Consider the following 18,206-nt stretch of genomic DNA (forward strand, 5'->3'; position numbering starts at 1 on the left):
GTTGAGAAACTCAAAGCTAACGGTTAAATCCTAAAGCATAATTTTCCCTGAGTATCTACACAAAGTAATATTCCCTGAAATCAATATAATCCCCTTATAATAGCCATTTATTTAAAAGAGCAGAACGACAGTGTAATGCATTTGATGAATATAGTTTTGAGCACGCTGAACACAAAATCTATGCATGTTTTAGATTACTCACAATCTGGAAAACATCAGGAAAAGGTTAAATCTTTCCCAGACAAGACATACAAATTTAACCATGCAATCAGACTCTTCTTCTAATAGCACTGGTTTCATATTTTCAAAAATAAATAACTTTTACATTGATTCCCAATCAGTGGAGTGCTTCATAGTGTGTGTTCACTTTTGTAATACTGAAACTACTATACATGTTGTCCTACACTTTTGAAAATGAGGTACTGGTCTTCAATTGATGGCTCTGTGTGCGAGCCGTATTATTGCATTCTAGCACGGCATAATTACATAAAATTTTTAGAATGCTCATTACTACAACAGATGCATATTTTCCAATGAGTACACACCACTTATAGGAGGTATAAAATAAGATGACACGGACAGCTTGGTGGCAGTGCGTTTGCTTGCTGTCGGCAACGCAGTACTTATAGCCTAAAGGTGATGACTGTCAGTTAAAGCACAGTGGGTTCACTTCTGCATTTGCCATAGAGTGTCAAGTAATGCATACCACCAATAGCTAGTCATGAAGATTAACGGCCAAGGCCCATGCTGGTTTATTGGATTGAAGGTGTGTGCAAAGTACAGTAACCGCATGCTTCTTCGGATAGTATAATGTTCTAAAAAGTCTAAAAGTCGTGAGTAAATCTCAATCCTCTTGCAATAGCCTTGAAGTTTGACGGTGTCTGGTATTGTTCAGATGTCTTGTTACCTCACAGACACAACCTTCACCCCACCAGCACTCAATACATGTCTCTGTATATTTCCTGCAGTAATGGGTGGAGAGAAGTGTCCTGTGTCTTCTTAATGTCTTGGACCAACTGTGCATGCTCCGTTACGAGTTGCCGAAGGTCAGCCAGTTTCTGCAGGAGCTTTGGAAAGAGGAAGGTGTTGTCAGGGTGGTTGGCCCGTAGATGGAGCTGTAGAGCAAGAATGATGCTTTCTTGAATGCACTCGATGTCTGACACGTTTCTTAGTCCTGGTCGGTCTGTGAGTGGTTCAGAAAAGAGCGAAAAGAACAAGAGAGACAAAGACAGTGAGGGAGGGAGAGAGAGAGAGAGACAAAAGGAGAGAGCGAGAAAGCGAGAGAGTCAAAATCATGGAAAATGTGAAGCTTATAAAAGTGTTTATGTTAATATCCTTATGTAGATTTTATTTCGCTGTCTTTGGTTGAAAGTATTTTTATGGCATTTACAGAGAGAGAGAGAGAGAGAGAGAGAGAGAGAGAGAGAGAGAGAGAGAGAGAGACTGCTGCACGCTGTGGCTAGAGTTGTAGCCCCAACAGAACCCTGTTGAGAAGCAGCTGGAGCAAACACTGCAGGAAGCTGTGGTTATTTTTGCTGGCCCAAAGAAGAAAAAAAAAGTCCCAAAGTCCCTCTGAGGCTCGCTGTTATTATGTAACCTCTTTCAAAAGACCACTCAGCTCTGGCGCCGAGAGAGGTGGAAGGAAAATCCCGACACACACAGTTTGCAGTTTAGGAAGTGTTTAAGCTCCACCAACGTGCAACTCTGTATGACACAGTGTATAAAACTCAGGTCAGGCTCACTGAACAAAAGGAATTTCTCAACATTAAAAAAGCGACTGCTTCTCTGCCATACTGAAAAGTGTTACTACACGGAGGAGGACCCCAGCTGATGACACATTTTCTCCACTTCACTGGTGCGTTGGCCGTGCCTCACCTCCGCAGCAAATGATGGCGGCCACAAACAGCGCCAGGTCGCTGTCGTCCAGCTCGAGGGCGTTGAAGCGTGTGGCGAACTGGAACTTGGGCTCCATCATGTCGCTAAAGGGTCGGCGCAGGTTTTTAAGGAACTCCCGCGTGATGAATCCTCCGCCCCGGGCCACCAGCATCCCATCCTTGTTCATGCAGGAGGCCAGCAGGGCGAAGAGGGCCTCGTGCACGCCGTACTTCAGGAGAGTCACCTGGTCGTTGAGGTCCAGGGCGGCGAAGCCCGGCACGGCCTTGGCGAACTCGGTGAGCTGCGTCACCGTCTGAACGGACGTGTGCTGGCAACAGTGGAAGAGACGGGCCTCGGTCTCTCGGGCCTGCAGAGCTCGGGCCAACGACTCCTCCTCCTCGCCCAGCAGCTGGGTGGCGAGAGTCTGCTGAGCCTGCTCCAGTGTGTCCAGGTCGTGGATAACAAAGGGCTGTTGAAAGAGAAGGATCCGGAAAAGACGTGAAGGGTCCGTTAGCTACAGTGCCGAGCGTCTACGCTCCCATTCGGCTGATTTGTTGGTTAGTATAACACCTGATATAACAGCTGATACAGATGTATTCCCTCACTACTCTGAGTAGGTCTTAATGTGTGAACACAGCAACACTAAGAGGTTGCTAATGAAAAGACCTGATCTCCCTCACCGGTGTGCTGGTCTTGCCTGTGAGGAAGACACGTGCTTTGGCCTTGTTCATGTGGAAGTGTTTGAGGTAGGCGTCATGGATCCTCCTGGCCAGAGTCTTCAGGTCGGTCAGCTGGGTCCGGCTGGGCTCCCTCGGGCTGGTCTGCTGCTCCGCACGGAGCTTTAGCTTCTCCGACTGGGGCATGCGGCCGAAGCGGATGGCTAGAGAGAGATGAGCAAGTGCCCACACACACACACACACACACACACACACACACACACACAAACACAAATCACAGCACAGGGAAATATAGATGAGAAGGCTGCAACAATACAGTCAATACATGCCATATCAAAGTTATGCCATATTCAACAGACAGTGAGAATAGGCAAAGCACTTGTAAATGTAGCATGCATTAGTGTAAAAGCTTTAATATTAAAGTGCAGGCAATGCACGCAAAGTGACAGGTCTAAAGTGGCTGGATATAGCTGGTAAGGTGAAATATTTGGAAATGAAGAGTAGAACTGGGGTGATCTGGCATACAGTGTGAGGGACTAGTCAAAATAGGCCATCAGGCAGATAAGTGATGTGCTGTGATGTCCTACAGATGAAGGAAGAGTCTAAATGTCAATAATCCTGACGGTCTTGTAGGCACGAGGTCCCCACGCACTTGTTACAGCAGCGCTGCAAGGGCAAAGGTCAGGGGTGTAGCCGTGGCCTAAGGTGGTGCGGTGTAACGTAAGGTTGGGTTTACAGTGAAGCCCTAGCGAACCCTTTGGCTCTACATAACCATATGAAGAGGCTGCCAATCTGAAAATGGGCCTATATATAGCTGTTAGATCTATGTTGTTATTTATATATAGTTTAAGAGCTGTCTAGTTGCAATGGGTACTGGCAGGAACTTTAGTAAAGTGAAATTTCCCTAGACCCAGACCATAGACCCATAATGAGCTGAAGAGATGGAAGTCCCATGGTAGAAAGGACAGCATGTCTCCACATCACCCACATAACCTGCTCTTGCTAATAATAACTCGTACATTTAGCTGGGCACATCAGATCTTCCACTGCTAAATCAAAACCTCACATGGACTGTAATGACAGGTAAAGTATGCAATATCATTACATAACATTGTATTTTTTTATAGAGTGTGATTTCAACCAAATGGGATTTCAACCAGCAGGGTGGATGAGGCGGTCGGGCGTGCGGTCGGGCGGGGGGTCGGTCTGGGCGGTCGGGCCTCTCACCGTTGTGGGACATGCCCACGGCGAGGCACTTGCGGAATCGGCAGAACTGGCACTGGTTGCGGTTCCTCTTCTGGATTTTGCAGTTGCGTTTGCACTCGTCGTACTCCAGTTTGAGGCGTATGGTCCTCCGGAAGAAACCCTGAGGGGAAGGGTCGCACAGACTTAACGTAAAAGACGAGCACAGCGCCACCTAGTGGTCTGTTGATAAACAGGTTCAACGTCAATGTCATGTCACTTCAGAAAACACTGACTCCTCACGTCATGCTGCTGTAATATGTGGTGGTGTGAGGACATTTCTTTTGTGATAATGTGTCAAACACTGAGTACCAGACAAGAAAAGCGTTATAGTTAAAAGCACATACAACAGTCACTAAAAGAAGGTTAATTTATGTACAACAATGTAAAATGCTTAATTTCACAAAGTACATTTTCACAGTTTAGCTATGACAGTTCATATGAAACAGACATATATGTTCTGATGACTCTGTTGTTATAGCTCCGCCCTCTCCCGCCCCTTATGCCCATATGTGGGGCCTTTGTTGCCAAAGTCCCCTCCCAGGTTTTCATTGCCAGAGCTCTGTTATCAAACTGGGCACTTATAATGGCAGTGGATGTGATGTGCCCCTGGCACTGTCTCGTTAGGGCTTTAAACGTTGCCCTTTTGTGCTCTCGGTTATCTTCAGTTACTTTTGCTTTCATCATACTACGGCGCTCGCGACTGAACTCGTGGCATAATACAGACGCCGGGCCCAGACAGCGGCTGCGACATCCAGTTTGCAGAATGATGTTTTATGCCGATTGTGATGTATTTTATTTTTCAAATGCACAATTCATTTTTGTCAGCGGCAATTTCTCCTAAATCTTCAGAGCTTTCGGGGGTCCAGGTGTGAGGGTGAGTCTGTGCTCTCGCTGGTGCTTTGACAGCTGTTGAATTTAGCGCTGGCCAAATGAGTCTGACACAGTGTTTCAGGATGTGCCGGCTTCTCACGTGGCACTACCACACAGCCGGAAACATTAATGGCCAATTCTTCCCTTACACAGAGGTCACTGCAATATTTGCTTTGCAAGTAATGCAGAGTAATGCAGAGTAATGCAGAGTAATGTGCACTCGGAGAAATTGATACCTCCAATGACCTAACAATCAATCACTATATTGTTATTAAATGTTAATGTAAAACATGCAAAGGGCATTGACCAAAATGTTATTTAAATGACTATTTTGGTGACATACTTGCCAATTGTGTCTAAGGTCAGATTTAGCTTCTGTGCCATGACAAACAACTATCCTTTAGGGTTTTTGTTTGTGTGTGTAGGTGTGTGTGTGTGTGTGTGTGTATTTGGGTTGTGAGGGCCAGGGAGACTCACATCAGATGTCATTCAGCATCTAATCACAAGATGTACTCAAATAATCCATGTCCACTGTCGGGGGTATCAAGGTTGCACTATGTGTGTGAGAGGTTAGTGTTACAACACCAGTGGCAAAAAGCTCCACCAGCGTGCCATGCAAGAACATGTGCCTGGGCACGGAAACAACACCACGCTGCACAGGAGACCACGACCTATAAACAGTCCCCTCTGAGGCACCGTTACAAGGCCATAATGTCAGATGTAAAAAAACAGGTATGTAGGTATGGTCAAGTCGATCTGCTGCAGATCAAACCGAGCAAGGAAGAAAGGTGATTTAAGTGAGTTTGAACATGGCATGGTTGTTGGTGCCAGGCGGACTGGTCTGAGTATTTCAGAAACTGCTGATCTACTGGGATTTTCACACACAACCATCTCTAGGGTTTACAGAGAACGGTCCGAAAAAGAGACAATATCCAGTGAGCGGCAGTTCTGTGGGCGCAACTGCCTTGTTGATGCCAGAGGTCAGACGAGAATGGCCAGACTGATTTGAGCTGATAGAACGGCAACAGTAACTCAAATAACAACTGTTACCACCGAGGCATGCAGAAGAGCATCTCTGAATGTACAACACGTCGAACCTTGAGGTGGATGGGCTACAGCAGCAGAAGACCATACCGGGTGTCACTCCTGTCAGCTAAGAACAGGGACCTACAATTCGCACAGGCTCCCCAAAATTGGACAATAGAAGATTGGAGTCTCGATATCTGCTGCGACATTCAGATGGTAGGGTCAGAATTTGGCATCAACAACATGAAAGCCTTGATCCATCTTGCCTTGTATCAACCAGGCTGGTCCAGGCTGGTGGTGGTGCTGCAATGGTGTGGGGGATATTTTCCTGGCACACTTTGGGCCCATTAGTACCAATTGAGCATTGTGTCAACTCCACAGCCTACCTGAGTATTGTTGCTGACCATGTCCATTCCTTCATGACCACAGTGTACCCATCTTCTGATGGCTACTTCCAGCAGGATAACACACCATGTCATAAAGCATGAATCATCTCAGAATGGTTTCTTGAACACAACAATGAGTTCACTGTACTCGAATGGCCTCCACAGTCACCAGATCTCAATCCAATAGAGCACCTTTGGGATGTGGTGGAACGGGAGATTCACATCATGGATGTGCAGCCGACAAATCTGCAGCAACTGTGTGATGATATCATGTCAATATGGACCAGACTCTCGGAGGAATGTTTCCAGTACCTTGTTGAATCTATGCCACGAAGGATTAAGGGAGTTCTGAAGGCAAAGAGGGTCCAAGACAAATATAAACTCATAACATCACCTAAAATGTTTTATTCTTGTTTGTCACATCATTTTCATAATTATTCTACATAACCTGAAAACCAATAATGACATTCATTTATTAATGATTAAAAGAAGATGAACTCTGTGTCTCTTTTGGGGCTTATCTGCTCATAACAATTAAACGACCAGCCACACTCTTCTGATAACAAAGCAGATAACTGATGTTATTGCAAGAAAATCCGCAGCAGGTGGCAGAGTGCAGCCCTCGGGTGAATGATCGCTACGACAACCCCATCGTTACGACAACCGTAGGCATGCTGTAGATGGGGAGGTAGAAACACAAGGTAATGGTGAGATTATTCCCAAGCCACTCCAATACCGTGACCCACAGACGTGCTGCCAAAGAGGAAGCAGAGAACCGAAAGCCCCAGCGCCGAGACTCATGGGATGCTGCAGAAAGGCCTTTCATGTGGGGTGGGAGGAGCTGAGCATTGCGTTATTTTTGTCACACGAGACTTTTTTTGAACGGTCACACGCATTCCTGAGCTGCTGCGTGTGAGACCACACCAAGGGCGAGAAAGAGAGGTCTCACGGACACACGGGAGAACCTAACCGCAGCTGCAGTGGGGGTCAGAGTTCAGCTCAAGTTCGCATGATGCCTTCATGTGAATGGCGAGATAGGCTGAACTCCTGCCAATGAATGACTCAGCACAGTGCAGGAGGTGTCTGACTGACATAATCATCAAAATCACAACAACCTTGGCTTGACCGACTCACTGTAATCTGACTTTAACCCCACATTTACATAACAAAGGCACTCCGTGACAAGTGACTGTGACCTAAAAAGAACACGGTGCTCTTCGTTCTGGTCGTTTGCGTTAAACAGAATGTAAGATTATGTTGAGCGTACAAAGATCTGTGCTGTATTTTTCCTGTACTAAAATATAATGTTGAGTGTAAAAAAAATGATCTGGCCCGGAATGTATTTACAGAATGGTCTCATATCAAGTCACATCAATGTGGTCAGGGTGTCCTCGCTCTAAATGCCTGAGACATTCCAAACGACCTCCATTACACAATGAGTGTGTGTGTGTGTGTGTATGTGTGTGTGTGTGTGTGTGTGTGTGTGTGTGTGTGTGTGTGTGTGTGTACTTATTTGTCTGCTAACCTTGCATCCCTCACAGGCATGAACTCCGTAGTGGAAGCCAGAGGCGCGGTCAGCACACACACGGCACTCGAGGTCCAGGGGACTGGTGGGGACATCGTCCTGCTCCTTGACAGTCCCAGACGTGATAGAGGAGAGACTGGAGACAGGGCTAAGGACGTCTGTGGAGGACACACCACCAGTCACACACCTGCTGCTCCATTAAGGCTCACAATAGGAACAGTCTTTACTGCCACACCCTGAGTTAATCAGATACATTTGACAAAGGCTTCCACTCATTTTACATTTTCGTTTTAAGTACGTTCTTCCATAAGCAAAACTACTATGCATCCATATGTAATTTCCAGAAATGTATAGAGTCTCTTTTTTCCTCTTTTAGTGGAACCTTTGATAACTCCATAATACCCATGAAATCCCAAAGACATGGCACTGCTATGAGGAATGGCTTCTTAATTAGGTTTGCATTTAAAAGGAAAGACCACTTTTTCTTTTAAGGGCAAGTAAGATCAGGGACATTTCAAAGCATATACTGTTTTGACAGCACTAAGAAGGGTGCAGAGAGTCATGAAAACTGAGCTGAATACCTGAATGTCTATGCATACTTGTATCAAGACACAGGGTATAACCTAGGGCTGAACGATTTTGGAAAATAATCTAATTGCAATTTTTTATCTATAAATTGCGATTGCGATTTAAAATCGCGATTTTTTCCCATTGTTCCACTTCAGGAAACTCTGTTTCGGCATTTTTTATACAGCTCAGATACAGGGTTGCGGGGGGGGGGGGGGGGGGGGGTGTGTAAACAGAGGCGGTCTTTGCATAGAGGCGTTGCTAGGCAATTGCCTTGGGCCCCTCCCACTGTAGGGCCCCCTTGTCTAGCTAAAGCCAGGTTCACACTACACGACTTTTCAGTCATCAGGTTTTTGTGCCGTTCGCACTACACGACTGGTTGTGCTGTAATCGCAAGTCTTTCAGTTGTTGTGGCGTTCACACTACATGACTGATCGGCGACGTGGGCTCACGAATTAAACGACTGGGGAATCGCCGACTCATCTGGCTGCCGTCCAAAAACACGAGAACACGAAAATGAAACACTCGCGAGAACCAGCAACACCACGAAGAAAATAAAAACAACGTACATGTACTCCACATTTTCGTTATTATTATTTTTTTTACCGTTTAACCACTCCATAGTCCCAAATTGCTAGAATTATTTCATCTCTCCGTTGCAGTGAACATAGATATAGTCAATCGCACTATTTCTCCAGTGCTGTCACAATAACTTAAACACAGTCTTGTAGTAAAGTTGTATGAAGCTAGACGCTGCTGTTGACTCACAGTCGCCGACTGGGCTAGATATGAAACATGCTAGATATTAAACATGCTAGAAATCTGCCGGTCGTCTGCGATGAGTCGGCCACCACTCGTCGAGCGTCTTTCAGCAGTTCACACTACACGACTGAGCGAGCGCCGAATGATCCCCGATTTGCGTCCGACCAGTTTCTGTCGGCGATCTACAAAAACAGTCGGCGACTGAAAAACCAGCCTAAAATCTTGTAGTGTGAAGCTGAACTTATTTCTCGCATATTAATGTTGATGGGCCCCCTAGCTAAATTCGCATTGAGCCTCCAAATTGCTAAGTCCGCCACTGGGTGTAAAATGGACTAAATGTAAGTATTATTATTATATCGTGATCGATCGATCGCCTGTGGTTGGCGCCAGAGCGAACTACTAATTTTTTAGTCTAAGACGGTCAATGCGTGAGAGTTGGCAACCCTGCAGGTAGGCTATAGCAACTTGGCTAAAATATGTGCGTGAGGGCGTTTGGTAGCGCATATCCAGTGTGTTTAACAAAGCCATGAAGCCGGGCTTGTTCACTATATTAACGGGCATCATGTCTTTCACTATGAACTCCGTTACTGCCCGAGTTATTTCAGCGTGCCGCTTCCAATTATATCTATAAGGAGTTACACTTTCAAACGGTTCGGTCAGTGAACCCTGTCTGCTGGACCGCGGTCAAGCTATCCGCGCTTTCGCGATTCATCCGCGCTTTAAATCTTATTGCGCCTATATGCGTGATTTTACGGTATTTCGCTGCTCACCGCATACTAAAGCTGTATAAGCGCAGAGAAACACTTTGGCGTATTTGAAGATGCAGCACTGGTCGTTGGCATTTTAGCCTTACAAATATCATACGAGGCTTTGTGGTGTTTTTTTAATGCTGAAGGTTTGTAGTGTTACCTCGCGTCGTAGCAACAGTAGCAAGGCATGTTTTGCAGGGTACCTGACGTTGAGCAGCATCTTTTTAAAAGCCAAAGTAATTTCACACAACTGATGTGCTGCCCCTCTTTGGTATTAGACTTTCAGTTGTGTCAGCTTCTGAAAGCCATTGTGCAACAAGTTAAAGTGCGCTGTGTTAACTTCACTTCTCCACCTCCCTGCCTCCTGCTCGGGTTTGCTCCGTTCGTCCTCGGCTCGGCTCGCTCCCAAGTCACGTGACCAGTTTAAATCGCAGCCTGTGCGATTAGACAATCGCGTTTTAAAAAATCGCGAAATTATCGCAAATGCAATTAATCGTTCAGCCCTAGTATAACCTACAAAAAACACAGCACTGCTTCCCCAGGCCATGAGACCGAGCTGAGGTACTTCTTGTAAGCGTGTGCACAACAACATACATGTAATAAGATGATAACAATATGGATCACTAATGTTATTAATAGTGTTATCCTTGTTCGTGTATGGTGGGTTTGTATGACTGCCTCTCCGTGTACACACCCAGAGCGTTGGAGCCTTCAGAACCAGTGTGGGATCCCTGGTAGTCAGGCAGGTTCAGCAAGCTGAAGGCATCATTGCAAAGGGTGCGAGAAATATCGTCCAGTTCCCCCATGTCCTTGATCAGCTCCCCATACAGAGGGCTGTCCAAGACCGAGTCTCCCACTGGGGACCATGGACTGAACGGACCCGGCACATCTACCATGGTGCTGGACCACGGCAAGCACTGGATCACTCATCAGACTGCAACGAGAAAGAATGGGAGAGAGAGAGAGAGAGAGAGAGAGAGAGAGAGAGAGAGGGAGAGAGAGAAAGAGAGAGATGTATGTCTCATACACATACAATGAACCTTTTGAAGTGTGTTTCAATTACAAATGGATTTACAATTACAACTAGTTAATCTAAAAAAAAACTCCCAGCACTGTTCAATTAACTCACAAGCAAGGCTTGGCCCTGTCCAGGGGTAAAGGGTTGTTGGGGAGACCTTGGCATGTTTGCACTGAGATGTTCACTGCATGTGGCTCAGCTAACTGTGGCCACGGTGTAAACACAAGTGAGGTAGGGCACCTTATCTCGCACGCAGAGCAAAGGTGAAGTGCTGTATGAATAACGACACCGTGGAGTCTTGCCGTTCGCAGGAAGTGCAGTGAAAAACTATTCTATGATAAGGTAAAAAAATATTTTTTGTGTGTGAAAAGCAGAAATGAACTGCAGATGAACAGAGGCAGCTATTAATTCGGTATCCTTCATCCTTAAACATCTCGACACCCCCCCGCCACACACACACACAGCCACGAGCCCACACACACAGGGCACAATGCAACTGCCAGACAAATTGGATAAGGCTATCAACACGATGAACAGGTTTAACAAATTGACTATTCTCAACAAAACAACAGCTGCTAAAGTGCCGTGAATCCCTTTTCCCATGTAGAAATGTGATCTTGTGTTGATTCAAGATTATGCTTAAGTTACTAGGTTTGGTTTTAAAGATTCTCCTACATTAAACCCTCTACAAAAAAATAATGCATTTTTTAAAATCACTGAAACCTGGTTACACTGGATCACAGTTTGACAGAAATGTGATCCTGAAACCACTGTCAGCAGACATCCATCAAGACCTTCTCCTGCGTCATGATCTGAAGGAAAGACCGACACAGCTCTGGTCTTTCCAGAGACGAGGGATCCACCCCTGTTCTCCGGTCATGACAGAAATCGCACCCAGCTGTTCACATGTTCATATGTCTGAGTACAGACCACCTCTCCACACAACAGGGTCTGACTGTCCCCGTGGAAGTTCTAGCACAAGTTCGCCCAGTTACTGGCTGTACCGGGCACGTGCTGGCCCGCGCGCGCATTCCTAAATGAAATCCAAACCCGACAACGTGGTTTGAAACGTGGGTCGGTGGCCGAGTGCACGAAATCAAAGCACGGTGCCCTCAATGCCCCGTGTACTGCAAACTTTCACCCCCTTCATTATCTCTGAATGAACATATTTCAATATGTATCCCATCACGTCGTGTAAGACAAGTCATCGATATGTTTAAGATCGTTTATTCTAACACTAGTTTTGTTCGGTTGGTATTTTGACTTTTGAGAGAAAGTGAAACTGATAACACTTAACTTTTAATGTCACTTAGAGGAGAAAGGAGGAGTGCACGGAGTGAAGTAGCTAACGTGTACGACGTGCCAGGCTACGACTCCGGTCCATAGAGGAGCGCGCGTTGTGTACACGCACGCGCGTGACTACGGCCTTGTGACACAGCATCTGTGCCAAGTACAGCGCACGAGGCAGGCCAACACCTCCAGGTGGAGACCCGTTCCCCATGCAACCAGCCGAAGCATTAATCAACAGCACACAACCCATATCTTCCTACTCTATAGGAACTACCAACGCACCCTCCGTATTCACCACACACATCATAGACCCAGCACACTTACTTTATGACTCGCCACACAAAGACATATAATAGCTGCAACTCTTCAACTGTGTTTATGCGAGCCATAGCTTTTGTTTGATGTGGCAATATTCTCTTTTTTTCCATTACATATTTATGAGAAATATGAATGAATATTAAAAAAAGAGCTGGAGTCAAGAGTATCAGCCGAGGCTGTTTAAGACAGCTGTAGAGCTCCTGTTACACACACACACACACACACACACACACACACAACACAGCCTACGTGCTTGAGAGGAAGCAGGCTCTGTAGGGTCCGAGCGGAGGAGACTGGGAAAGCAATAAAGCTTCATTCAGTCCCCCATTGTCCCTTCACTGCTGGCCTACCTGATTGTGCCTGAACAATGCCTCAGGCCCAGGGCTATTTTTGGGACCACAGGAACAGGAAGACGATCTACTGTATATCTCTGCAGTAAAACAAAACAAACAACAACATGGATGCATGCTCCTTCTTCTAAACACCAGTTTACCTGGTTGCTGGACTCTCTTCTTGAAATTAGCTCAAAGGCAGAATGAACAGATGTATTCTGCATTATGTCAACAGTAAACACATTGTTACCAAAACATTAAAATAAATGTTTTAAAGAAGAAACTGGTTGGATAAAAGGGAACCTGAAGGTGAAAAAAAATGATAAACATCCAGTCACATGGTTACTTAAAGACACAGTTCTGTTTTTGGAGGTCCAGGCTAGATTATTTCATGGTCAATGTCTCAATAATCTGTACACAGTCAAAGTCTGCATGGAATGCTTCCTTGTCTGAAAATCTGTCTCTAAATCTTTTGGTGAGACTACAGAGAAATTAGCGTGCTCACACTGGCGATACAGTGCAGTTCAAAACAGACAATAATTGTAGACAAAATCAGAGGTCAGCAATCAATGTTGAAATGGAATCACATTCTTAAAACATCTGAAACTAAAACTACTCACTTTTTTTTTATCAGAACCTCAACATGGTTAAGATCCTCACACTAAAAAGCCAGCAGTAGGACGAAATAAAATACAATCAATGCTTACCAGATCACTCTTCACAAGTCTGTTCCAGAGGCAGCAGCCAATAAATAGGCTGGCCTCAGCGGGGGCCAAAGTCCACACGCCACACACTCCTGCCTCCTGCTACGGACCTGATTTCCTGGCGTCTCACCAATAGAAGAGGGAAAAGCAAGAGCCACTTGAATCTGATAAGATGGACCTAATCACACTATGTTAGTGGCAATAAACAGGTGCTTTTGTTTCAATAACAGGAGTGGCACATTCCATCGCTTTTTGAGGTCACGCCCCCTGGATCACCATATGTGTGATGATGCTTAGCATTTAAAATTATAAATGGAAGATTAGTAACAAAATGCTAAGAGGAGACCCACAACTCTGACTGGGTCATTCAAAATGTATCGGACATGCAACTGTAGTCAATAGAGTGTATGTGCAGAGAGCTAAGCAGATGTCACACACACACACACACACACACACACACACACACACACACACACACACACAACAGCTTCTTTTACCCCTTTGATCTCTAGATAGATCTCTTTGAGCCATTAGGGAATTTCGGCAGTGCATGGGGATCCCCAGTGCAAATTAACCAACCTGTACGCAGCATATAACCTAAGATGAGAAACATCCTTGCTCTGGTCGATATTAGTGAATATTCTATATAAACTGCATTGGTTAGTTTATAGTGTAAAATAACCCATGTCAACGTTTTTGCACGCCTTATCTGTTGGCTAAAAGATGATTTGATTGCTGCAGGAAGGACACTCTTAGATATAAACAGTAATATACTACTATTACTATTACTACTACTACTACTACTACTACTACTACTACTACTTCTACTACTACTAATAATAATACCCTTACATAAAACAATTTATTGCACTTAACTGTCCTTTCAGCATTCATGTAGCCTTATACTTGAAAGCAATGTCTCACAGAGGTACAAGATCACAATCAACAAATATGAATGTTTGTTCAGACTTCAGTACATATGATAATGATAATTTTGGCCATAACCATTATGTTTCACTGCTAGACCACAAGCTCGTTGTTAAAAAAAATAAATTCCTCTTTGTACCCTGAAAAACAAAAGAATATACGGACAGGCTTAGTTGTCAGAGCTTAAATAGCGAGTGTTACGCCACAGCGTGTCCTTAAATGTCCTACATTACCCATCGCCCCCACCAGGGACAAACGCCCTAATACATAAGCGGGCGACCCATTCCGGATGTGACGCTAGATGGACATCGGCTGTCGGGACGTTGACTGGCGCTCGTGCACCAACATCCAATAGGCGCGTGCGGATTGGAACAGTGACGCCCCGAGTCGCCTGAAGGTTGAAAACCGTGCAGTCGGTGCATGTGATTTGATTTTAGGCGACTTTGCCTAACCTACGGCCTTGCTTCGGCCACCGTACACAAATCACCAGCGAATTCTAATAAATAAAAAAAGCAACGATAAATAAAGAGCAATAAATTATGGTTAGGTTACCGGTGTAAGCAGTAGATGTAAAGTCTGGTATATTTTGCCCGTTACTAATAACCTACCTGATCATGACTTGTGCCGCCACCTGCCGATACTCGCATTCACGATGCAGACATAATAGAGCATTGGTTCAACCTCTAAATGGTGGTCGATGTAAATATGGATGGGTTTGACAGATTTATATACGCAGTTTTGTCCGATATGCTTTTTAAAAAAGACAGGAAAATTTGTACATTGTTTATTTTTTGTTTATTTACAAAGTGCCTTGTACAGACTCGACAGAAGTAAATGAAGTGGATTACATATATTTCATACTATTTATTGCATACTAGATATATCATCTCTGCAAGGTAAAATGTGAACATTTTACAGTATAAGACCATACATTTTATTTTATCACGTGGACCATGCATTATTAAAACATAAGATTAAACAAATGAACAATTCCACTTAAACTAACTGGTACTCTCTTATGTAACTTCGCTGTAAGCATGGAGACCCGAATATCTTATCCCGGCCTAATGCAATACCATGGCAACATGGCTACCACGATCTCATGTCAGTGTCATCACTTCCTGTCTGACAGTCCCCATGATGTCTGCCAGCACCCATAAACTCTGCAGCAGTACTTACCTGGTCAGGCTGTGGACACATAGCTGTGTTCTTAACACACGGCTGGCCAGCGGAGGAGAGGACAACCACAGAGTATCCACGGAAACGACACTGGACGCGCTGGAAACCAGCCATTTTAAGTCCTCCGAGTTATTGTCAGAATAGAGACAAGAACAAAATACTTTTGAACTAAAACAACAGCATCGGACACAAGGCTTGTATTTGGCATTTAAAAGGAAAAAAGTAAAAGAATCCAGGTAACCGATACAGCCATATTGTTATTAGTCATCTGTTTGTTCTGCAAAACGTGACATGATGCCACAAATAACAAATGACAATGTTCCTTCAAACTACAAAAAGAAACTCTCTTCCATCGCTTTATTTTCCGGTCTGCTTGGAGCTTTAGTGCCGGCGTGGTGGCGTCTTGATGCTGCTGTCCGGTGTTGCATTGCTGCCCTCCAGGGAAGGCAGTAGGTTGTATAGTTATCTCCAGATGGGGCAAAATCACGACCCTGAAACCACACAACCTACTACCTCACCCTGTACGAACATCACCGAGAGGTTTCCTCAGCTGGGTCCTCTCCCACTTTGCACTCAGGGATGGACAAACCACTCAGGAGCCCAAAGGTCTGCTGGGTGGCTCGTTTCTACATCACGATGTCTAACGGTAATGAGACTAAAACCAGCAAACTGTTCATGTTTCACATTATACCTTCACTGTAAGTCCTATATGAAGAATGACCAAAGTATAATTATTTTTACATACTGCCATGATAAACATGAGGTTTGGTAGGTGCTTTAAATGCAGGTGTTTAAGCGTTCCTCACTGGTCCAACTTCTCTTGATTGACGGCATTACGGCCACTTCAGGAAAGACAGTAAGTTGTATAGTTGTCTCACAGCAAGGGCTTAACCCTAAAACTATACAACCTACTACCTCACCCCAAAGGACAGTGTCTCTCCCCTGGGCATCGAGGGCTTGGTTTCCCAACTTCAAACATGAACACGGCAACATGAAACACTTGCATATGCAGATGTCCTATTGATGTGCAGTTCAGTCAGAATCTTTCATATTATCAATCATACACATAATGTTCCTCTCATGGAAATAATTTAATCTAGCTAGGTTTAAAAGAGCAAATTTGTTACAGATCAGTGTGATGTCCTGAATTTATAATGTGTCATTTTAGATAAAACAAATGTAGACTAAATTTCTATTTTCTGAAAAGCCCCTAGTGAGACACTGTGACACTTGTAAGACACTGTGTCCTCAGATCTCGACTTCTTTGCCTTCACTGTGTCCTGGGTCTGAGGTCAATTATACCACCTTAATCCAACACAGCTCTTCATCAGCAAGAGTCCAAAGGACATGTTTTTGTGGTTAAAAAAACGACAAACAAAAACCAATCACCTCTCATTTGGCCATCTGTGGGGGGAGGGAAAGAAAGAAAGACAGACAGAGAGACAGAGAGAGAAAGAAGGGGAGAGAAAGAGGCACGTTAAACACATTTATTTTCATGTCCCACAGTCAACACAGCAGTGACACTCCTGTTCTCTCACTCTCCCTTTGGCTGCCCTGCGCGGCGTGATGTTTCTCCAGCGCCTTCCATTATTAACGGCACCCTTGTTTACAGTTCTGCTCCGTGGGCCGCGGGGGGATCGGATAGCAGTTCTGTCCTTAAGGTGGGGCGTGCGGGCCACATACCTCGCCACGGCCCGGCCTCCGGCTGCCTGGCGTGGGACGGCGGGAGTGGGTCGAGGGCGGATAACGAGGGTGCAGGTTAGCTGCTGACTGCTGAGCCTGTTACGTTTGTGTCCACGTATGAGTTATTGGAGGGGGGGGGGGTAGACGCGAGGTCTGTGGCGAGGGTGAGGAGGTAGCGGTGTGTTTGTGCGTATGAGTGAGTATGTGGGCTACATTGTGGTTTACCTCAGGCAGGGGGGAGGCACACACACACACACACACACACACACACACACACACACAGCTTACTCATGCTACCACAGGCCCCACGAGAGAGGAGCGTGTTACCACGGTACTGACTCACACACACTCATGACACGCACATAAACACACAGACAATCATACGTCATAGAGGAACATGCAAACACTAGCTAATATAATCGGTCCTGAATAGAAGAACTAAAATAAAAGCTGTTGGATGTCTGTGTTGAAGTGTCTCATATATTCAGAATAAGACATTTCTAATGTAATTCATACTATTCACGTCATTCACGTGCTCCCTGTCTTACATGCTCTCTGTGTCAGACACTCACACAAACACGCACGTGCTCACTCCAAAAACCTGTCTGTTATTTTACTGAAAATCAGGGAGGAGTAGCCTGCTCTGAATCATGCGCTAGAAACGTTCACACACACCTCCTCGGTGAAGGGCATTTAAAAAATCAACCACCTCTACAATAAAGCGGGAGAATTAACACCACCCCCCCCAGTCAGATCATCCATCCACATCAAACTGCAGAGGGAGTAATTATAAGACCTCCTCCGTGTCCTTGAAAGACCTGGTGGAGAGAGAGGAGTCCGCTGCAGAGCTGAGAACCACTCCCTAAGGATACCACACAGCCCATGTGTCTAACAATGTTTGGCATAGCAGGAGCTGTTTGCGCTGCACTTTTAATAGACTAGGAGATAAATGAGAATCCCCCTTTGATCCCACCCAGGGCCTGAGGGCCTGCAACCCCCCCCCCCCCCACACACACACACACACACACACACCCAGCTGCACCACACCACTGTAACCTTAGATAGCACTGCTG

General features: G+C 45.3%; 1 protein-coding gene across 10 annotated transcripts in view; it reads right to left on the reverse strand.

The window, feature by feature from the left end:
* Positions 1-89: 89 nt before the first annotated feature.
* Positions 90-18,206, reverse strand: part of pparaa (peroxisome proliferator-activated receptor alpha a) — a 46,231-nt gene continuing 28,114 nt past the window's right edge. For 9 of the 10 annotated variants that reach the window (XM_077004949.1, XM_077004948.1, XM_077004951.1 and 6 more), the window contains 8 exons: positions 13,348-16,854; positions 12,659-12,738; positions 10,377-10,616; positions 7,605-7,762; positions 3,780-3,918; positions 2,556-2,755; positions 1,876-2,344; positions 90-1,183 (listed from right to left, as the gene is read on the reverse strand). In XM_077004949.1, the coding sequence (XP_076861064.1) occupies positions 939-1,183; positions 1,876-2,344; positions 2,556-2,755; positions 3,780-3,918; positions 7,605-7,762; positions 10,377-10,578 (1,413 nt within the window). In that variant the 5' untranslated portion in view covers positions 10,579-10,616; positions 12,659-12,738; positions 13,348-16,854 and the 3' untranslated portion in view covers positions 90-938. Of the gene's footprint in view, positions 1,184-1,875; positions 2,345-2,555; positions 2,756-3,779; positions 3,919-7,604; positions 7,763-10,376; positions 10,617-10,811; positions 12,635-12,658; positions 12,739-13,347; positions 16,855-18,206 lie in introns of those variants that run through there. The other variant, XM_077004957.1, reaches the window with a different exon arrangement.

The sequence above is a fragment of the Brachyhypopomus gauderio genome, chromosome 5, assembly GCF_052324685.1.
Source record: "Brachyhypopomus gauderio isolate BG-103 chromosome 5, BGAUD_0.2, whole genome shotgun sequence".
Lineage (NCBI taxonomy): Eukaryota > Metazoa > Chordata > Actinopteri > Gymnotiformes > Hypopomidae > Brachyhypopomus > Brachyhypopomus gauderio.